At 37.4% G+C, this 22068-nt stretch overlaps 3 protein-coding genes across 5 annotated transcripts; all 3 read right to left on the minus strand.

Moving 5' to 3' along the window:
• Positions 1-1583: 1583 nt before the first annotated feature.
• LOC137966099 (uncharacterized) lies at positions 1584-5710 on the minus strand. The gene is made up of 6 exons (XM_068812584.1): positions 5399-5710; positions 4558-4679; positions 3715-3800; positions 3475-3537; positions 2796-2880; positions 1584-1853 (listed from the first exon to the last, which is right to left on the minus strand). The coding sequence occupies exons 2-6, from the start codon at positions 4636-4638 to the stop codon at positions 1761-1763; spliced, it is 408 nt and encodes a 135-aa protein (XP_068668685.1). The 5' UTR covers positions 4639-4679; positions 5399-5710; the 3' UTR covers positions 1584-1760.
• Positions 5711-6853: 1143 nt separating this feature from the next.
• LOC137966412 (protein ALP1-like) lies at positions 6854-12110 on the minus strand. The gene is made up of 2 exons (XM_068813009.1): positions 11552-12110; positions 6854-8003 (listed from the first exon to the last, which is right to left on the minus strand). The coding sequence occupies exons 1-2, from the start codon at positions 11676-11678 to the stop codon at positions 6958-6960; spliced, it is 1173 nt and encodes a 390-aa protein (XP_068669110.1). The 5' UTR covers positions 11679-12110; the 3' UTR covers positions 6854-6957.
• Positions 12111-16006: 3896 nt separating this feature from the next.
• Positions 16007-21656, minus strand: LOC137966592 (protein SOSEKI 5-like). 3 transcript variants are annotated; one of them, XR_011116223.1, is made up of 5 exons: positions 21262-21656; positions 21106-21175; positions 20132-20980; positions 18934-19303; positions 16007-16556 (listed from the first exon to the last, which is right to left on the minus strand). XR_011116223.1 is itself a non-coding variant. In XM_068813266.1 (4 exons), exons 1-4 carry the CDS (start codon positions 21479-21481, stop codon positions 19132-19134), a joined length of 1311 nt encoding a protein of 436 aa, XP_068669367.1. In that variant the 5' UTR covers positions 21482-21656; the 3' UTR covers positions 18049-19131. The 3 variants fall into 3 exon arrangements, 1 of the variants encoding a protein (XP_068669367.1); XR_011116224.1 differs by lacking the exon at positions 16007-16556 and adding an exon at positions 17531-18040; XM_068813266.1 differs by lacking the exon at positions 16007-16556 and having other exon boundaries at positions 18049-19303.
• Between the last annotated feature and the right edge of the window lie 412 nt (positions 21657-22068).

Here is a 22068-nt window from a genome sequence, read left to right on the forward strand (position 1 = left end):
TAATCTACAATGAAATTAGTTGGATTGATTTTGAAATGTTTTAGAATGTTGTTGAATATGTTTGAAGTGCTATGGAATGCATTTGCCATGTGGTGAGGAGATTTTGGAGTTATAAATGTCCACCACATGGTATTTTGTTATTTGTTGGTTGTGTTTCTGTGTGTCCCTAGTTACTACGACCGGTAATGGTTGTCTGATAAAAAAAAATTTCATGATGACCATCTCGGATTTATAATTTATAAATGGTTGGAAGAAGACCACAAACCCCTCGATCATATGACATTTGGACCTTCAATGATGACAACAAAATAGCGATGATAGTGATGATATTCGGGATGAAGGCAACCTATCAACAACCATGCGGAGGCGTCGTGGAATGATTATTAGTGGTTGTACTTTATTGCTTTTGAACATGTATGTTGTCGTTCGTATCTACTAAACTAGTAAGTTGATGATGTTAAACGCACAAACTCGTTGTTAAAAATAATTTACTCTAATTATATTCGTTGTTGTCATTTTATACCTTTTTGTCACGTGTTTTAATTTTATTTATTAAGTATTTTTATACTATATATTATGTTATTAAAAAATAATTTATTTATTAATTATATTCATTTATGTTATCTTTAATTGTTTTATGTACTTTGAATAATTTATTCTAGTCACACGTAATTAGTATATTAATTTATAATAAACTGTAATAATTAATTGGTTTAATTATGCAATTGCTATAATTAATTAAACAATTAGGTTTATTTATTATATTCCCTTATGTTATTTTTAAATTTTTATTAATTTAATATAATTTATTCTAGTCACATGTAATTAGTATATTAATTTATAATGAATTATAATCATTAATTGGTTAATTATCCAATTGCTATAATTAATTAAACCATTAGGTTTATTTATTATATTCCCTTATGTTATTTTTTTATTAACTTTATGTAATTTATTCATGTCACACGTAATTATTGTTTTAATTTATAATAAACTATAATCATTAATTAGTTTAATTATCCAATTGTTATAATTAATTAAACCATTAGGTTTATTTATTATATTCCCTTATGTTATTTTTTAATTAATTTTATATAATTTATAATAGTCAGACGTAATTATTGTTTTAATTTATAATAAACTATAATCATAAAAGGTTGCTCATTCTCTTCTTTATTTAGAAAAGGATATTTATTTGGAAAAGGATACTAGAATCTGTTTTACAGCCGCTTCAACTGGCCTGGACTAACCCTTCTAGCTTATGCTTTCTGTGTCTTATTGAGTCAACTCGTAACTTAGGTAAGACATCATAGATTTTGGGCTCTGGCTACTATTCCAATCGAGGGTTTTTAACTCTTGTCTTGCGTTAAGAATCCCTTTGTGAACCTTCGTTAGCTTTTAATATACTGGTTACAGAGGGATCATCTTGGTGTGCTGAAAACATCTATTTTAGCCACTGGTTGAAGAAGGCTGTCCAATACAAAAAATCACTTGGAATTTAAAATTTTACCGACTCTAGTAAGCTTCTTACTGTAAATTGATCTGCATGAACAGATTTTTAAAATTATTTAAGAAAACTTCCAACCTCAAAACAATCCGTTCATTTAATCATTAAACAAGCTAAGTTTTCCCAGAATTTCAGCATCTTAGAGAAAACATGACAAGAGAGAAATTAAGTTAAAAAAGAAAGGGAGAACCCAGAACTTCTCACTGTCCTTAATAAACGTACAAATCCCTAAAGCAGCTCCTTCCCCCATGAACTACAGATATTTTCTTGCAAGTGCTCGGACTTTTGTATCAAAATGTGACGATGTAATGCGCGAACCAGGTAGATAAAGAGGATTTAAAAGTATCTGCAAAATGATGGAAATCGTTAAATACCTGAGATATCCACCAAGCAGATCAATCCAATCCAAGAAAAAATGCAACTTTTGTTGGGAACATCAATAAACTCTTACGGGTAAGCTAAAGAGATTGGTCTCATTGATTTGTTCACATGACCACAAACACCAGTACTAGGGGAGGTAGGGCAACTTAGAAAAAGTCATTTAAAGGAACTCAAGCCAATAAGATTTTCTTGTGATTGTGCATAAACTTGAGCTAAGTGCTTCCAGCTATTTAGCTAAGAGCTATAGGAATGTGTTTCAGACCTCCAGAAGGGAGGGTTAGATTCCAAAATGTGACAAACTGAGGATTTTTCACAAAAATCCCCAAAGAAACTGTGAAAACAACAGCTTAGCAAAACGACATCTAAGTAAACTGAAAGCCAGAAGAATCGTAGCTTCCAAGTCTATAGAGAATGAGGGAGCACCACTGTGCCCATTCAAGAATTAATGGTTAAAAGAAGAACGAACTCTGTTGACAAAAATATCCTAAAATGAAATACAAAGTCCAAGCATGCAAGCTAATTGCATCTATACTGGATTGACCATGAACAACTAACTTTAGCATTTAAGCCTTCACAATCTTTTTTTTTTTTTTTTGAGAGGGGCGTGGCGGATTCGAACTCGTGACCTGACGCACCTAATGTAAACAGAATACCACTAGACCAAACGGTCTTAGGTAAGCCTTCACAATCTTAAAATATCAGAAACACAATTACCCTGCTAACAGTAATCTACAGCTCTATATTCAAGGAAACATGTAGCTAACAATGATATGGCTTTTAATGTATGATAATAAAGTTCATTACTCTGCCATAATAAGAGATGAAGCAAGAGTGTGACAGTTTAACAAGAACAATCACTAGACATTGCAGAAAATTCAGCCAATTAAGTAGCTATGAAAAAAAATACCTTTATATATAGCTCGTGGACCTCTTGGAAAAAGCTTTTTATCCCATCCTCATTACGGGAGTCATGAAGTAGCATCAATCTAGTGTGTAATAAATGGTGTCAAAGAAAACAAATTGATGCACAAAATTACGATTGGGTTATTGCCACAACTAGAGCAACTACTGTGTAACTCAATCAGAACAAGAATGAAAAAGAGAATTTCCTCGATGTACACCCAAACAAATGTAAGCTCTTTGCACCAGAAGGTCTTGTTCTTGCTAAAAAGTGTTTCTGTCAACAACTAGAAACTGTTTGAGAGAAATGGTATTGAGAAAAAAAAATTGGAATTTAACTAAGAGCTTAACCTCAAATAAACACCAGACAATGATATCGTGCTTTATGGTTCAATGGAATAATTGCTCTCCTCTAAAGATCGTATTTCAGTTCAGCATTAGCACCATATGAAGAGCATTACATCATTTTCCATCTTTCCAAAAAAATGAGGTCAACCTCTCAATCTACAACCATTTCTGAATGGTAAGCTAACTCATTGCAACTGGAGGTTCATGGTTCAACCACTCAAAATGCAATCATTAACTACCAAAACGAAATTTAAATTAATACTATAGAGATAATTAATAGAAAACTGAAGTGGTTATTTGTGTTGACTACATTCAATACATCATGCATAGAAAGGATATGACCAGCTGTAACATACACAGACACAACAAGGTCATTAAACCTGTCCATTGCCTTCAAGAACCTGTATTTCAAACGTCACAGCAATTACTCAAACTGTCAGATTATAGAGCAAGCAAAAGAGAAAAGATAAAAGATAACTACAACATATCCCACAGGATTTATAGGCTGGCATGAGAAATGAAACGAAAGAAAATGTAACAGCAATAATAGCAACAGGAGATGCTGTTTGCAGTCTCACATAGCACTGGTTGTCCATGCGAGGTCCTGAACAATATCAAGAGCTGCATGAAGTATGAATTGATGCTGATGAGCTGCTTCTTCTTTCTGCAAGAATCAAAGTGCCAATAGCGAACAGATAAGAATGCAAAAGCGCAAACACAAAGACAACCAAGAATGTTGAAACTAATCTATGTAACAAAATAATAGTATAACTTAACAAGAAATTAGAAATAACCATGACTTCAAAAGAAATTCAGCATACAATCAAGACCAGTATGCATCTAGGGAAACCTTGGCACAAGACAAGCTTGGCGCTTTCTTTTTTTTGTTAAGAAGTTTGGTGCAATTACTAGTACTAGAAGTGCCACATATTCTAAAGCATGATACAATGTCATCTCATGATCAGACATAGAAGTAAATTTAGATGTAATTGTAAGCAATAGCTACATAACATGAATAGCCCCTGGTATGTATCGATGGGTCACAAAGTGTAGGCTCTCTTTTCTCCTAGCTTAACTTACAAAATAGCTGAATTTAAGCCAACTTGGGGGAAAAAAGAGAAATTAAAACAAATGGTTTTAGAGGTATTTTAAAATAAATAAATAAATCGGAATTGTAAGTAAAGGCAATCATAAGAGAAGCCCCTTGGTAGACATGTGATAGCACCCAAAAGTATATACACAAACAACTCTCAGGTGTCTCATGCAAGGTAACTGATGAAAGCACATGGACTTAAAATTCTGGGAGATAACACTTTTATCTCATCACAAACTTCGTACAGTCACCAGCACAACATTTCTACAGGTCTATGGATTTAAACTAAATCAAAACATATGCCCAACTTAATACGTTATTGACATACCTTAATAGCAGAACCCACTTCAGCTTCATAGATGGGAATATCATTCCTACTAACGATAATGAAACATGCTGTACTTGCCATGTTGAACACTATGCGAACCAATCGCCAATCTGATGTACTCCCTACAAATAAGAGACAGAAAATCCATTAACAACTAGTCATATAGTAATTCCATTTTATAATAATTCACACAACCAGCAGTATGCATGTGAGATGGGCAGGCCATCAATGAACCATCAATAAACGTAAATAAAAATAAATAAATAAAAGAAAGAACAGGACAGAAGAAAAAGACAAGGTGTTTCACACGAATATTGGCAGAATATATTTCATTTAATTCGTATCAATCAAGATTGTATGCAAACGTAAGTTGGATCACAAGACAGTAGAGTGAGGACGAGAGACAGGTGTACGACAAGAAAAGCTTATCAGTAACCTCATGACCCAGTCGACGGCAAGTACAGAGAAGAGGAACAATGTCTCTTCGTAAACGTAGCAAAAAGAAGAAGATCGGGAACTATAACTATACCACAACCAAAATGATGACCATAATTGCCGGAAAGATCAAGCTTCAATAGATTCCTAAAGTAGCTATTAACAGTTTCCTTCTGGAATTCCAAAAACCTGAAGTAGGTATAAAATTAACCCGAGAAGACTGTTGTGGACTAGAACTACATTTTTTAATTCGTTGTTTTCTCCAATGCTCGAGAAATTGATTGTAAGATTACTGTAAAGCAGAGAACTTTAAAACAAACAAAAATATGATTCCGACTGTCACAACTCTTAAATGCATTCAAAAATTAAAATAAGTTAATTACCAACAGCCGTCTCTTCCACTCACCTCAGAACCTCTAACTCCTTGAGCCACTAGACAACATCCCACCTGAAAATTCCAGCACCCATACCAACGCCCCTCGCCCCCACACCGTTGCTACAGTCTTCACCCTAGAGACTTGAAACGGGATCTATCGTACCACCAGCCGAGTGTTGACCTCACGCAAACGTTAACCCAGAAGTGGTCGTCAATCCCGAAACCATGAGCGGTGAAATATCTACCCAGAAGGGCGTAGTCAGCAGTGCTCTCTGGGATCTGGGATCTTACTCCGGCTTCCGAAGTCTAACTATTCGATCCCTGAACTGAAGTCGACCGGGCTTCCTCCTCCCCTCGTCAGTCTTCACGCGACGAAGTTCAATGGGCTCCGCATGCAGTTGCGAGCCCAACCATGAAGCCGTTATAGGCCTTGTAAAGTGTTCTTTTCCTTCATTTGAACAAGTAAAATGCCCATTCTAACTTTTTTTTTACAAGTTATATTTATATATAGCTATAAATAAACTACTTTACTCTAAATTAAATAAAAGGACCATTTTATCTTACTTTTAGTGCATATATTATATGAAATAAAAAAATTCTCATATTTTTCGTATTCGATGGAATTATGAAAACAAACATTGATAGTGAATATTAGGCATTCATTTTTAGTTTTAATGTGATGCACATATAAGGAAGTGTGTTAGGTAGACAAAATGAATTAGTAGAGGTGCACAAATGAAAAATTATAGTTAATTGCTATCTACATGAGTGGCCTTTGTTTAAGATTTCATTACTTTGAATAATGGGTTTTCTCATTACTATGAAAGAATCGGAGAAAACCCATTATTGGGTTTAATGTCATAGACAAGAATGTCAACCACACTACAATTGATTGTGTCAGAGTGGTTCCGTCCACTCTTGTAGGCAGTAGCTTTCCGCACCTAACAGATCGATTTTTTGAGTGTATTGGTTAACCACTATCATGGTATCAGAGCTGGGCACGCCATGTCCCGCGTTCAAATCTCGTGAGAAGCAGTCAAGAATGGGCGGGGTGCGTGTCAGAGTGGTTCCGTCTATTCTTGTAAGCAGTAGCTTTCTGCACCTAACAGATCATTTTTTTGGGTGTATTAACTAACCGCTGTCAGATTGTTCCTAGGTAATTGAGTTACTTGTCTTAAGTTGTTCAGTTCCATCACAAATATAACTGAAGTAATTAAAAAAATCATTGTCTTCCTCTTAAACTAATGTGAGACTTTGAGCTATTCCCATAAACCTATTAATTATTTACATAGGTTTTTTAATCATTAGTAGCCATATTAACATATGCTTCATTGTTACTAAGGGTTGTCATAGATTATTGGATTGAGGTTTCAAGATATTTTATGAAATTCTAACCATTGAGACTGCTATAAGACCTATACACAAACGAAAATTTGTGACCCCAATAAGGAATCATTGAATAGTTTTTATCTGTAAAATGAAACAACAGCTTGAAACAATCTTTGCTACAATTGAATACATGGAAAAGATAAATTTTATGATTTGGCTTCCATCAACAGAGCAAATAAAACCACTAATCCATGGGGTACTCAAGGAGGCAATCTTCCTGACAAGTATTGTGAAAGCTTATCTCTCAAGACAAACGCTTTCTTATCGATGGAATCACATACTTGCTGTCTGTAACTGACATCGTGATGGTGAGACAATGGCATCTCATCCTGTACTTCGTCCTCCAAGTCGATCACGATATTGTGAAGCAAACAGCAGACTAAAATTATTCTTGGTAACTTGTGCTTGTCTGGTCTCCACATCACTCCCCGAACTATCCTCCACATATCTTTTAGTCTTGCCAAAGCCCGATGGGCGACCATTCTAGTTGCAAAATGGCGTCTGTTAAAATCAGACTTTGAATGTGGAAGGTCTTTACCTGGATAAGGAGTGACGAGCCAAGGCAGTAGTGGAAAACCAACATCACCGATTACATATTCTCTCAACTCAGATCCTTCTGAGAGTTCAATCTTTTTGCCATTCAATCTCTTCCCATTCTCGCAAAGGTTGTAGAAGCCCGAGTTCTTTAGCATGAGTGAATCATTCATGCTTCCTGGCCAGCCAGTCACTATATCACGAAACCTCATGTCAGGGTCCACTATGGCCTGCAAGACCATGCTGTGATTCTTCTCACGATCAAACCATATATCATTTGATGGGTCCACTGTAGGGAGACACATCATAATGTGAGTCGTATCTAAGGCGCCACAACAGTTTGGTAACCCACGGATCTTTTCGAATTTGGATTTAATCTCTTTCATTTCAGTCTCAGTGTTGGGCCACTGAAGGTGGTGCAATGCCCTCTTCTCCATGGCCTCAACAAATCGCCAAGTCACCTGAGAGACTGTTGATTGATTCATTCCAAATAACTCACCAATGGTAAGTAACGATTCGCCAGAACTTAACCTTCGAAGTGCAACGGCTACTTGATCATTCAAAGAGAGTACCTTGCCATTGGTCAAAGTGAAGTTCGATGGCTTTGCCAGCAGATCTTCCTTCACAAGGGAACAAATATAATTGAATGTCTTCCTTGAGACCTTGAACACAGACTCGAATTTGTCCACACCATTAGAAAGAGAAAGGGGGCCTGAAAAGACAAAGATCATGAGAAACTTTCTTTTACACTCTCAAGCAAGATTACAAGTAAACTTAACTAGCATTTTGGTGAAATGAATTAATGTAATAGCTATGAAGCAAATTCTAAGATAGTAAAAAATTTAGTAACCATGGTATTCCTATATTCACTTGTCTTGTAAATCACCGATTTCATGCTCTCATGTCACTATAAAGATATGTGACCTCTTCTACAAAGAATTGAGTTTCTAGTTCAAATTCATCAAGCACCAAAAAAAAAAAAAAAACAAAAAAAAAAAGCATTGAAAAAGGAGAACAAGAAAAAATAACAGAGAAAAGAAGCCCATCGTCAACAGATTTTAAATGAATTTCAAGTGCAAACTCCAAAACAAAATATCACAGAAGGTGGGCCCTTGATGTTCTGCATCCTTAAGTAGACACCACATGTTAACTCTTAAACCATATTAATCCTTCTATCAGTTCATCAACTAGTTAGATGAAAATAATTACTAAAACTATAAAGAAAAGTTAACGCTCAGAATGTATTACAAATATTCATCATCATCTGATATTTTTCTCTAGTAGTGATCTAAACCACTTCCTCTCATAATTAACAACTATTTGATCTACATATACAACGGGGATAACAATGTCATGTTATCAAACTGACCAATAGATCCTCTTCAGTATTCCAGTCAGAATCATGCCGAATGACCATTTCAAAAAAAAATAATCATGCCAAATGAAAGTTGTTACACAATCCAAGAAGTCAACTATAGGTCAACCTCTCAAAAAGACAAATATGAGATATAGAAGCCCTCTTAGCTTAAAGATCACAAAGTTCATTAAACGTCATTGGAAGTGTACATTGCACAGTTGTCTAGAGTAAGAACACAATGGATAAAGACACAAGCCAACATGCCCCTAAAAAATAATAGATACAATTATCATCAGCTCCAGATGGAAAGAAATGCTCACATCTTTTCATCTACTTGTCATTCAAAAAACCATGAAAATATTGGAAAATACTGACAGGAAAAGCAGAAGAAAACCAGAAGAGAAATGCTAAAACAGCTTGAAGAATTCAACTTGCATTTGAAATGCCCATCTGCCTATATGCAACTGAAATTAATTGATGCATCATGGAAAGCTGCAAAAGAGAAACATGTATCACTTGCTACACGGTCAACCAAGATCATATTGAACAGCATACTGGCATTACAGATGTCCTACTGTTCTATTGATTATGGGTACTGCGAGATGTTAGCGAAATAGATAACATTTGGCATTTTTATATGATTATAAGCTATCATGAAAATATTGCGTTTGTCCGCATTCAGCTTTATAAAAAGCATACTGAAAAAAAGGCAGTAAGCTTAGTGTAGGCAAAATAGTGGTACCCATGCTCTCCATGTAAGAGACATCTTTGAATGCCCATGTGTTCAGATAACATCCAGATAAATCAAGCTATAAAGTGTTTTATCATCTTCAAATTGTTCAATGGAAAGATAATTCCATTGCTACAGTTGTGTAGTCTAGTAACAGCCAAACAGGGACCAATTATTTGTGTAAGACACCAATTAAAGGCATGGAGTACTAATGACTAGAAAACCCACTTACATTTTGTCCAATTTTGAATTGATTATCAACATGATTAGATGTCCCATAAGTTAAAAATCAAAACTTCAGATCTGGGATTCATGCTCTGACTATGAATTAAGTAAACAGAACAAAGATTTTCAGACTATACAGAAACCTCAGGTCTATTGAAGCTTCTGGATCTAAACCTGCAGAAGTTGCTCATATGCTGCTACCAAGACTCCTATAAATTAATGCCAATAAAAAGGAACGTCCTCATTTGCTACATATTTTTCAAACTATAGATTGTTAGGCATATATCCTCTCAAACTATCTGTAATATTTTGAATAAGATAAAACAGAAAAATTGCCTATTCTTTTGCAATTGCATCATCATGATGCCAACAAATTCCCAGACAGAGAAGCTAAAGTTTGAGCCTTTTTTCTCTTGTAATATGGACTCAAAAGCTGTACAGCATACCATGAGGATGTCAAGAGTCCATTACAAGTGGAATACCCTACATCATTCTGCATGTACAGAGGGAGGCATGCTAGAGGAACACTGTAGTAGGTTTTGCTGAAATAGAGTTGTGTATCAGGACAAGCTGTAATACTCATGATAACAAACCTTGTTCTCAGAAGATAATCTTGTTGCATACTACAATAGAATCTATGTCAAGAGGTAAAAACCTGAATAGGACTCTTTAGATAGTAACCAAGCCTCCTACTTCTACAAAAGTCTTCATATTTGCGCTTAAGAATTTTATACGAGCAAAAGTCGATATGATACCATAAGAGCATATTTGTATCACGTTATTTATTGCAAACATTGTGACCATAAGAGATTAAAGTGGCCAAAAAGATTGTCTATCTAGTTACAAGAAAAAGATCTAGTGAACAGGAAACATCTGGTAAAAGTTGATCACCGGTCAGCAAACTAACATGACCGAAATGCCACACTTCTTATCCAAACAAAATAGCATCTTTTGCACTTCTCACTACATTCTAGGCTACTATGTTACAAACACTGATATTCCATGGGAATAAAGGTACAGCTGCCCCTTCTCAAGGTCTGCATTTGCATGCTTCAAAGTGGCATCCAGACATTAACCCATAGGATACAGAAGCTAGAAACAGTGTATAGTAATGGGAGATTCATACATGAGAACAATTCAGCTGCTCCACAAGCTAAAACTTCTCACTGGTAGTTCTTAAAGCAGTGTCAAGATATAAAGACTTGGCAGGCAGCTTAGCTAGCACTATCTTGCAATACTTTCATCAATATAATAAAAAATTGCATCACATTGTAGAAACAAGTATCTGGAACAAACATTGAGGAAGAGGTCAACGAAAAGATTATGTTCTAGTACCAAGATCAGTTAACAAACATTTTCCAGCCCTACATCAGTTAGTCATGAAAAGGCCAGTAATCCACAAGCTGCAAACTTTAGTAATACTTATTCCTGTCAATGACCTCGATTTTCAAGCATTATAAAAGCATGGGACAAAGACTATATGAAAATGGAAGGACCCGTTACAAGCATTTAAAGTTACAGCAGAGAATATTAACAAAGAAATCAACTGCATTGTGTTTTTTGCGTTGGCAGAGGAAGGCGATACTTAAAGAGTTCTACTATTTACTATTAAACTGAATACCTACAAGTATCAATCCAGATGAAACAGAATATCAAGGAACTCGAACGCTCTTCAGATTTACATATTTCCCTCACATTACAGGTAGGGAGATATGACTAAGGATAAGGTCGATCCAATTACAAAGACTTGGAATAAATCGACACACTACACTTGAGCGCAGAAGCCACAGAATCAATAGCCAGAATAGATCCAATAACGCTTCAGAGACAAAAATGAAACCAGTAACAAACTAAGGAAGAGTAAAGAAAAGATAGCTGATGATTCAAACTGATAACTGTAGAACACAAAAGCAATAAATACAGTAGGAAGCAGGAACGCAGATAATACCAGTAATCCTCTTAGAGAAATCGTCCCACCAATCAACGGGCTCTTGTTCCGACGATTCGGAGACACCTTCACCCTCGACTTTTCTCTCTAACTTTCTCCTCCTCTTGAACCCTCGAACGGGCCCCATGACGAATCCGCAATTGACCCAATTCAAAGTTTAAGAAACCCACCGAAGATGACCCAGAAGAATCAAACACAGCACACGGAATTCAACGAAGATGAAGAGAGAGAAAGACCCATGTGGGTATGACACGAATTCCATGACAAGGAGGAGAGAGAGATAGGTGGGAAGCGACGGAGTGGGCCGTCATGAAGGCAGTGAGAGATGAGCATGCAAAGGTACTGGCAAGAAGATGTCTGGTCGGCTGGTTTCAGATGTTGTTGTTGTTTGCACTTTGCAGCATGCAAGAGAGAGGCCTCCACGAACAGAAGACTTGGGAAGATATTCGAAGAAGAGAAAGAAAAGGCAAATCTAATATGCAGAGAGCAATGCAGCGAAGGAAGTGAAGAGCATATGGGTAGTAAGAGCTCCCTCCTTGCCTCTTACTCTCTCACAAGGTACAGTTTTTATTTTTTTTTATTTTTTTTATTTGGAGGCTTCTTTCGGAGATTTTAACCCTTCAAAAGAAAAAGAAAAAGGAAAAAGAGACAACCATGCCATGGAAAATGAGTTTCCCAAACTGAAATGACCCCTCTTCGATTTTAATTCTTTGCTTTTTATAGATTTTTTTCCCCTGGAAAAGACTGATGTATACTCCCTGTAGGAAGTATGAAACATTTTAACCAAAGTCTCCATGGTCAAATAGCCTGAGTTGAGTACTTTTCAATGAAGGGCTTAGGTGAGATTTGAGAATCTAATGAAGAGCCTCATAATGGTCCCATCAAGATCATCTCTGCTGCTGTTCATTGTTGTTGTGAATTACGATGATATTTAATTTTAAATTAATTTCTTAGTTTAAGCTAATGTTTCGGACTGTGTTTGTGTTAATAAAAAATCTGAAAACAATGCACAAGCCAAAAAGTTTATCTGATCAAACGATCAAGGCATTCTCGATTAAAGGGGGATAAAGTAATTTAAGGAATAAAATGACAAAACCACCCTCTTTTCTCAATTAATTGGACCCTATTTTGGGGAAAGGTGGGGGTGTCCTAATCATAACTGTCCATATTTTCAATTTTCCATCTTCTCAAAAGGGGCGTTTTGGTCATTACAGTAGACATATTTCATCAACATTAAACAATTTACTTAAGCTAAGAGGGCATCATTCAGGAATCCAAAGAAGAGAAACCCCACAAAGAGGGTCATTTTGGTACTTACATATTGAAGCTTTTATGTGTCAATTTTCCATTCGAGGACCTGCTCAGAACAGTAGAGGGGGGGAGCCCCTTATATTCCTAATCACTCCAAGTTCGAATGTCAAAATGTAAAGAAAGGTTGGGCAATTTTTCCTGGATTTATCATTTGTGAAATGGGCAAAACAACCTTGTCTGATTATCGTAATATCTACCGAGCATTTCGGCCATTTCGGCCACGACGACTGCGTGTTATTTTCCCTCCTGTTTCTCGTACTTTTGACGACTACTTTTGGACTCGTGCTTATGTGCTGTTTTCATCATTGCCTTCTGAAGATGGCGGACGTCCGGCTATCAGAGTTGCAGAAGCCCCAAAGATCTCTGTTTTCTTGCCTGACGACATGCGCGGGCAACAACGAGAGGACGGACTCCGCCATTGCCGTCTCATGTCACTGGGGATGACGAAAGGGGAGCCCCACTGAAGCACCTGTTCGTGAAAATTACGCAACCAGTCGAAGTTGGAAATTACGGTTAGTTTTTTTACTGTTGTGAAAACATAAGCCAGTGCCTTATGGGCGGACTTTTCTTCATCTGATTCCCAAATACTACAGACCAAACTATGTAGTTACGAAGTCCACCTTGCTATTACTATTAGTCCTAGTCTTTCTTCTTTCGACGCTGTTCAAGTGTTCGATTGATGGGGACGACGACAAATCTGCTGGCGGATTCCGTTCTCTCCATGGTTGAGTCCATTTTTCCCATTTTGTCCAATCCATCTCAAGCAAATCCATTCTGGACTTGTTTAATAATTGATCAAGTCCAGGCTGAGATTCGGAAAACCGGCTGCTGCCGACTTCATAGTCCAAATCAAAATTTTAAGATTTGTTCAAAGCAAGTAGTTGGCGTCCTCCAATACCCAAGGGTGAGTTAGGTAATAAACAAAACAATAAAGCTGTTTGATGAACATAATTAGCATTATCCTGCAGAATACTGTCTTTGATGTATGGATTTCAGGCATTTAATAAACAAAACAATAGATTGGTTTGGTCATGAACATAAATAGCACATTATCAGCTTCTTATAACTTGGGATATTTAAATGAAATCAGTCTGATATATGAAGTTAATGTTCCAACTGATGAAAGGAATATAGACCCATTTTGTCAAAGAAAGTTCTTCAACTTCCGGTGATCTACGTGTCTTCCTCGAAGCAACATAACCCTCAAATCCTTCTATTTAGTTCAACAATCCACTCTCTTCTTTCTGCTTTCGATTGATTGTTTGCTTCCACTACAATTTCTTTCTTTCCGAAGAAGCATAGAGCAAAGTCATCCCTGTCTTGTTCTTAGCATTCACTTGGTGGTGACATGAAAAGACTTTTATTTTTATGGTGCATTGGACATGAAAGGCCCTTGGTTTGCTTGGTCTACTCTCAAATCTTTTGCTTTCATGCTCTCTCTTTTCATACTGCTTCTATTTTCTTCCCATCTCCTTGTGGTTGAGTGTCTCTGTTTTTCTTTTTCATAAAACCAAAACCATCTAATTTTTTGTTTTTTTGTTTGTCATTTTTGGTTGATTACCCTATTTGAGTCCCTCTGGGACTCTTAGTTTATGAATTTTGGATGGGTTTGGTTACTGCTACATGCTATTCTAAATCTACTTAGGATTCCTTTCTAAGTTGAAATTTGTAGCGAGAAGCTTCAGTGCCCATTCTGGTTTCTTCTTCCAGAGGATCGAATGGACATTTTCTCCCTGCAAAGAGTGAGACTGTAACTCCGATCCAATTCATTGACAAGCAGGTTCACAACGAGTCCCAAAGGGAGATGCTTCACAACATGGCATATGCAGCACTCATGTTGCCCCACCAGTACAAAGTGTAAGATTATTGTTTTCATAGGCCAAACTCGAAATTGGTGTGACAAACTCAAATAGAGCATATAAGTAGAAAAGCGGAAATAATGAGAGCAGAGAGTTTCATGTATTTCCAGATTATAATTTTGGAAGTGTCAAAGCCATAAAGAAGTGTCAAACGGAGTAACCAAAGCAATAACACATATATAGAATTTTCCGATGATATCTATTCTTCTCCTCATTGAGGCTTTTTATAATACATTTACAACCTAATTAAGATCCAATTTAGATCTTAAAATCAGGAACAAATCGTTTACTATAATTATGGTAACAAATTACATAATTTATAGCTCATTTCAACAAGAAGGCAGGTATTAACTCTTCCATAACATTTAGTTTTTTTTTTTTTGCTCAAATTCCAAGATCAAATTAACGGTCAACTTGTAGACAATTTTATAGTTAGCTCTCGTGATTATTGCTATTGTATTGGTCTCTTATTATTATCCATTTTGGTTTATCATCCTTAGTGTCAAATCATTATTTGGTTATGTTCTTCCCTTCTTTGGGAAAATTTCAAATGTCAACGGTCACTTGGCTCGAGTAATAAGTCACATTTTATAAGTGTAGGTAGTTTGGTCAACCTCCAGTTTTTATTCAATTTATCCTATTTTTATTTCATCACCTCGAGACAATGCCTATAGACTCACTACCTTTAAAGAATACAAGTCTTATTTTTCACCCAACTAGTGTTTTTTTAGTTACCCAACTATTTTGATTGGTGTATAGAGTCTTGTCGTTTGGTTAGGAATATTTTTTTTTATATTTAATTTGTGCAAACTGGGCTTCTTAGAAGAAGAAAAAAAATGATCTTTAAATTGAAGAGGAGAAATAGAAAAAGAAGTACAAAGAAAAATGTATTTTGTGGTATTTGATACAACCTATTATCAAGAATTTTACGAATTGTATAATACACAGTTAAACATTTTTTTGCATATATTTTAAAGAAATATATGATTATAAGTTATAGGAGAATTATTTTTTAGAAAAAAATTCTAGTGAAACTTTTTTTAAACTAAAGGTGTGGTTGTGCAAATAAGAATGTGAGGAAAAAAATTCATAAAGGGATGGAAAATCTTCATCTTGATTTTTATTGATTCATTCTTACCTTTAAAAAATGTTAGATATGATAGGAAAATGAGTTTTTTATTACTCAAATAGGAAATTATAGGAAAATTAAACCAAGAAGCACTAAAAAATGGTTCTTGATCACTTACCTCTTACTTTCAATTATTTTTTATGGATTTTTCTGGATTGGACTCCTTTCAATAGCTTTTAACGTGTCTACCAATAATGGATATATTGCTAGGACAACACGCTTGTCTTCCACCTGGACAATCAATAACTAAAGTGGCAATTTCGAATTCTCCAAAGTCGAGTCACTCCTCATAATAGTGTCCATCAAGGATAAGAGTGAGTACTTGGTTGTGGTTATGACGAATCCATCTTAAAAATAAAATAAAAAAGAATAAATCCCTCACTTTAGTTATCATGATAACCCACACACCCTTCATGGCATCTTCTTCCTCCGTCGAAGAAGGTAACGACAACCTTGCTCCTCCATCGAAATAGAAATTCCCTACCAAAATACCCATGTCTCAACTGATTGATAAACTCTGCAGGTTGAAGAAGAAGTTCTTTTCAAAGAAGACAAGACCGGCGAACCAAAGAGTGACAAAAAGGAAGAAAAAAGAGAGAAAAAGAATAAAATGAAGTCATGAATGCAGCAGATAGCTTCCCATCGGGCAGATGAAGATTGATGAATAGGTAGAAGGGAAAAGGAGCTGATGAAGAGTTGTAGGAATCTACAGGTATCACAGGAGGAAACAAACGTCAGTGAAGAAGAAAGAGATGAAAACTGAAAATAAACTTCTTTCTGATAAGCAAGGAGAGGCGTTATTAAGGGAGGAGTCACTGGATTATTTGAATTCCAATTCAAATAGGTGTCCGAAATAGATTAGACCCTTGAGTTCGATTCTCTACCCACAGTCCTCTCAGTTGGAGCTCGAATTTTCCTTGCAGTAGATCTAACTGTTGATAAATTTGATATGGAATCTTAATTCAGACGTGGATAAATTGGCTTAGGAATTTCATTAATGGAGGAAACTAAGGTCCTTATAGTGCCTTTTTCAGGAAACACAAGAAATATATTTCTAATAGAAATATATTTCTTGTGACCATTAGTGACTTATGTTTCTTGAAAACACTTTTTTTAACTGAAAATTTTTACTAAGAAAATTATATAACTTTGTCAAGGAGAGGAAGGAAAAGATGAGGGAAAACGGTGAGGTGGTTGAACCATACTTACCCTATAAATAGAGGTTCGGTTGTATACTTTAGGTAAAATTTGTGAAAGAACTCTAGGAAAGAAATTGCTAAAGAATTTCTCCAAATGTCAAGCTGTGTTGAAAATTTGCTCCTGTGAAAAGAAAAAGCTTGAATCGTGCTCCTTACACCCTAAATTTCAAATTAGCCTGAAACTTTGTCGAATTTATAACAATAAACAATCTCTCTTACTATTACTCTATCATTATCTAAGTTGTTACACGATAATGCGAGGTCAAATATTTTTCATCAAATATCAAGGTAAGTTAGCCATAAATCAAATTAAACAAGCCTGAAAGCTAGTCAACCAAGGAAGTTCCAATTTGTTCTTCAGATTAAACAAGGTTGAAGTCAAGCTCATGTGTGGAGATCAAATCAAAGAATTAAATTAGATGTTGATCCTTATCACCTAAAATTTTGTAATTCTCTTTTGTTATCAAACTCAAGGTCCTACTATTTTGAGGATCAACTCCTTATATATTGACAAGACAAAGCCACTATAATTCAATTTTCCACCGAAACACCAATGCAAGAAAATTATCAGATAATCTTTCTGAAGTTTCAATCCGAGATCAAATCAAGGCTGGTTTAAGTGTGACACTTGTTTGGACACATTTTTTTTTTAAGTTGACCCATTATTAGGTATTTTCCCCTTAGATATAAGAATAGTGGGACAATTAATGGGACAGTGAGACAGTTTTCCCTTACATACTCCCCTCTCTTTCTTTTATGGGAAAGAGGGTTTGAAAAATCGTACCTAAAAAACAAAAATCTGGTATGGCAAAGAAGTTTGTGACTCCATTGATAGCTTTCTATCATACCTACAACTTCCTTTTGTCAAAAGACCCCCAGGAGATGCAATTAAAAATATGGGCGTTGTATGACCGCCGCATTTAGATGAGCAAAGAGTCATGACACCGTTAGCTCTTCATCAGAATTCAGATTGCTGTAGTACGTAAATCACCTCCAGAAGCAACAAGTTTTAGAGTAAGATTATCTTTGAAACGAAGGATCAAGAGAGACTGAAAGATGCGAACAGGAAAGCAGGAAATCGAATATTTGCTGTTACCTACTGGTTCACACTACAGAGCTTTTGTGCAGTCCGAGAAAGACTAAAAAGCTCTACAGCTAATTCACTCCTTATCGTCCATATAATAATCACAAAAGATAAAAAGTCTCCAAAGTTTAACACTGATCAAACTGGTAAAAAGTTACACCATGACGCAAACAAATGCAGGACGCGTCAAAAAGACTCAAAACTAGAGACTAGAATTCAAACATCTCGTCAGATGGCATTTCTCAGTAGACTTGATTGATTGACACAGGGAACATATGGCTGCTTAGGTCTTAAGATCAATAAGATAATCCACAGCACGTTTGACCATTTGACACTGAGAAGATGGCACTGAAGAAAAAGGAAACCCCGACACTATAATTTTCTACATAGTATAAAGAAATTGACAGCTGGATGAGATAAAACAAACTCTAGAAGGCTTAACTTTGAATTGTTTCAAAAGGGGTAGCTAAGCCTTGAATGACTCTCAACGACCAACATGTCGTGGGCGCTACTTCCAACTCCACAAACACCCATTTACGTCAAAACCAACTACTTGTATTCATTTAAGTAATAGACTACTCAATTGCTCACCAACTAAAACTAATTGTATCTGAAGTTCAGTACGATAATGATACAAAGGTCCGCCATCACAAGTCTTCATTAAAGCATAATATTCTATTACTGTCATGGTAATCCGTGAAATCAATAGTGCTAAATTACAGCAATGGAACCAAAATTCGAAGACAAAACGACGGTAAATGAGTTAAAAGTAGGTTTCTTAATGTACAGGAAGAAGTTACCTGTGAGCGCCACTTTAAATCTTGCAGGCCCCGTGCCGTAGCTGGCAAGGCGATGGAGACCGGCGCGTGGAGATATCTCGTTTCTTGAGAGAAGAGTCTTGGGAGGCCGGATTTTTTTTTTCCCGCGCTTTCTACATTTAAAAATGAATTAGCTGTTAGAAGAGATATTTAAGGATTGGAGCTTTCCTTCATCCCTATCTAAGAAGCAACGGCGGATTTGATAGCCTCTTCGTTAATCCTCTTGCTGCTGTGAGCGCTGCGTGAGATCACATTGGTTTCTTTCTTCGCTAGCGAAGATTTGTACTTTCGGGGGATGCACTTGGCGCGCCCCCGGTCCGCTTCTTTCTCCATTAGATCCGACTGAGAGCTCCTGTATTTTCAATTAACAAATTCAGAACAGAACTCATAAATACTCGCGAATTACAGAATCTGCAAAAGGAAAAAGATGTCAAATATGATCCTCAGATGATGGGACTTCATCAATCACCATGGAAGCGGCGAGGCTGCGACAGGGGATCAGAGGTCCGGAATAGAGAACCTGTAACGCATCGTACTCGAGACTCGAAGTTGAAAACCGATTTTTTGTCTCGGCACCCTAAACGGAAGACCTCCACCGGTTATTTTGAAGCAAATCATCCGGAACAATATTCGAAACCTCTGAGGCGAAAGAATACTCACATGTATGCGAGTATACGTGACAGTATTCTACTCGCGGGTCCCATAGGAAAAACAGGGATGGAAGGCCCAGATCCACACACGAGGGGTCTGAGTACAAGCGATAGCTGTCACATCCGGTGAAGAATAAAATCGTACGAGAAATGAACCAGGAGGTGCGCAGTGCGCGAACACGTTCGCACGCATATGCTGTCCATTGTGCCACAACACTTGTGGGACCACTAAGGAAGTCGAAACCCTAGCTTCTGAAGCTCTACGGTCAACCCTAATATAGTATTCTTTCCAGCTTTCACGAACCTCGACGACCATGGCGCCTCGGGCTCTTTATGACGCTAAGCTTCCCAGAAGAATCTAATATGATAGTTTAGTCACTACGACACAGCTAAGGTCAGCGGCGATGAGGCAGAATTCGGTTCCTCAAGAAAAACTCTCTCGCTGCTCTGTCCGCACGAGACGACCACCGTCTACGGAGAGGAATTAATGATAATAATGAAGAATGAAGTAAGAGCTATACGGATCTTACCGGTCAGCGTTGTAAGAAGACGATCTCTTCAAACCCTGGAATTCTGCACTCCCGCCAGAGTCCTTATTTGTCTCGATCAAACTTCCGCTGAAGTACTCTTTATCTTCCAGTCGAACCGCACCGAAGCTCGGATTGTCCATCAAGATCTCGATCTCCTTCGCGGCCTGATCTGAACCACCGCGCGGTAACCTCCCTCTGTAGTGTGAGATCAACGACACTCCGTGATCTTTCACTGAAATGGATCCGCACGAGATTAGTTGCATCAGCACCGTCGACGCCTTCATCCTGCCGCTCGGGTGATTTGCGCTCAGATCTCGGATATCCGCCTCCTCGATAACGCTGAGCGTCACTCGGCCGTCGGCTTTCATCAGAGATTCTAGAGTCTCGGGACTGGAAGTGGACGGAGGAGGAGAAATCTCTTCCCTGGAGAGTTCCGTTTCGTCCGTGGAGATGATTTCTTCTTGCAATTGTTCTGGTCTTTTATCCTGCTCGATGTCTCCTCTAGCGAGAGGTTTCCTTCTCCGGCGGCTTCTGTCGTCAGTCTGAGTTGACGCGTCCGCGGCTTTTAACGCAGTTTCGTTCGCCGTTTCCGTCTTGTAGACTTTGTATTCGGTGAGATCAAGGTGGCTCCAGGATTGATTTCGCCTTCGGCTGACGGGAAATTCGTTCTCGTCGGAATTTTGAGTGTCCGGCATCTTTTCGAGGCTGGAAGAAACTGTTTCGTGAGATTTAGAGCTCGGATCAGCTTGAAAGAGCTCCGATCCTTTTAAAACGTATTCTAGGCCGTGAGCCGGGTAGATGAAATCATTCTCACAGAGATCATGCCATACGAAACCGTTCTTATAGCTCCTGCATCAGTGATTTTAAGAGAAACAACGAAATTAAAACCTGAAACTTCTGTTGAAAACGAAAACAAAAACAAAAGCATAGCAATAAGAAATATAATCAAGACGAATCGAAATTTGTGATTCCACCTTTTGGCGGACCAAGAATACATGCTTGCCATCCCTTTTCCTCGAAGAACATTGAGAAGATTTATCACATCTACAAAACGCCAGAAGATTTCAGTTCGTCCAACTAGAAATTAGAACAAAAAGAATAAACCATTACCCAACAATCTTCGCATTTACCTCTGAGATAGAGTCCTTCAGGCGACGAGAGAGGAACCTCCATGAAATGAGGATGCTCCAGCTGACCGTTCCTGCAAAGATAGTAAACGACAGCAACTTTTCTCTCAGCTTTCGGCTTAGGTTCTGTCCACACTTTAGTTCTTTCAGGACTCGTCTCTCTGTCCCTGTACTTTTTCATAACCATCGGCAGCTCTGTTCTTCCTTTGGAAGCTACGGCCATTCTAATTGCTCAAACACGATTCAAACTTTAAAAACCTTTTCCTCCAGCACCACCTTCACAATTCTAACGAGCAGAAATACCCTAACACAAACATGAAACCAGGCAACCTACAGCAGAAGGAGGGAACTAAAACCGGAGGATCGGCAGCAGAAGGGTTTCCCTCGATTCTCCCCTTCCAAACGTGGAAACACAGTTTCTGATCATGGGTGATGAATGCGGAGGGAGATATTTATAGGGGGGGTGGACAGGGGTAAAAAAGGTTGGTATGGACGGAGGCGGGACGGATTCAAATGGATACTGCGGACAACAGCAAGCGAACAAAAAATCTGATGTTCAGTCCCAATACAAAATTCGGGCCTAGTACAAGCAATTTACCAAAAAAGAAACATTACCAGCGACGTCTCGTCCGAAACTTGATCACCAGAAGGGTAAAAAAATAAATGGAGAAACGACGAGCGAGGTGGAGAAGAGACGACTGTAAGGCCGCCCATAACTCTCGCTTCCGCATGTCAAAAGACAAACACACCCTCATACGCATGGGCCGTTTACCGCTGATAATGGGATCATTTTCGTCCAATTAAAATATC

This window comes from Aristolochia californica, unplaced genomic scaffold (assembly GCF_029961685.1).
Source record: "Aristolochia californica isolate CCGP_79_NKW_82.1479 unplaced genomic scaffold, dmAriCali1.0.hap1 SCAF_5, whole genome shotgun sequence".
Classification (NCBI taxonomy): Eukaryota; Viridiplantae; Streptophyta; class Magnoliopsida; order Piperales; family Aristolochiaceae; genus Aristolochia; species Aristolochia californica.

What these genes read in the sequence shown, in the direction of transcription:
- LOC137966412 (XM_068813009.1), bottom strand. Translation starts at nt 11,678, where the DNA reads ATGGGGCCCGTTCGAGGGTTCAAGAGGAGGAGAAAGTTAGAGAGAAAA. An exon ending in TTTCTCTAAGAGGATTACTG is followed by an intron (nt 8,004 to 11,551) that starts GTATTATCTGCG and finishes TTGTCTTTTCAG; the next exon opens with GCCCCCTTTCTCTTTCTAAT.
- LOC137966592 (XM_068813266.1), bottom strand. Translation starts at nt 21,481, where the DNA reads ATGGCCGTAGCTTCCAAAGGAAGAACAGAGCTGCCGATGGTTATGAAA. An exon ending in TATTCTTGGTCCGCCAAAAG is followed by an intron (nt 20,981 to 21,105) that starts GTGGAATCACAA and finishes TCACTGATGCAG; the next exon opens with GAGCTATAAGAACGGTTTCG. An exon ending in TCTTCTTACAACGCTGACCG is followed by an intron (nt 19,304 to 20,131) that starts GTAAGATCCGTA and finishes TTGAAAATACAG; the next exon opens with GAGCTCTCAGTCGGATCTAA.
- LOC137966099 (XM_068812584.1), bottom strand. Translation starts at nt 4,638, where the DNA reads ATGGCAAGTACAGCATGTTTCATTATCGTTAGTAGGAATGATATTCCC. An exon ending in GTGTATGTTACAGCTGGTCA is followed by an intron (nt 2,881 to 3,474) that starts TATCCTTTCTAT and finishes CCATTTATTACA; the next exon opens with CACTAGATTGATGCTACTTC. An exon ending in TCCACGAGCTATATATAAAG is followed by an intron (nt 1,854 to 2,795) that starts GTATTTTTTTTC and finishes ATCATTTTGCAG; the next exon opens with ATACTTTTAAATCCTCTTTA.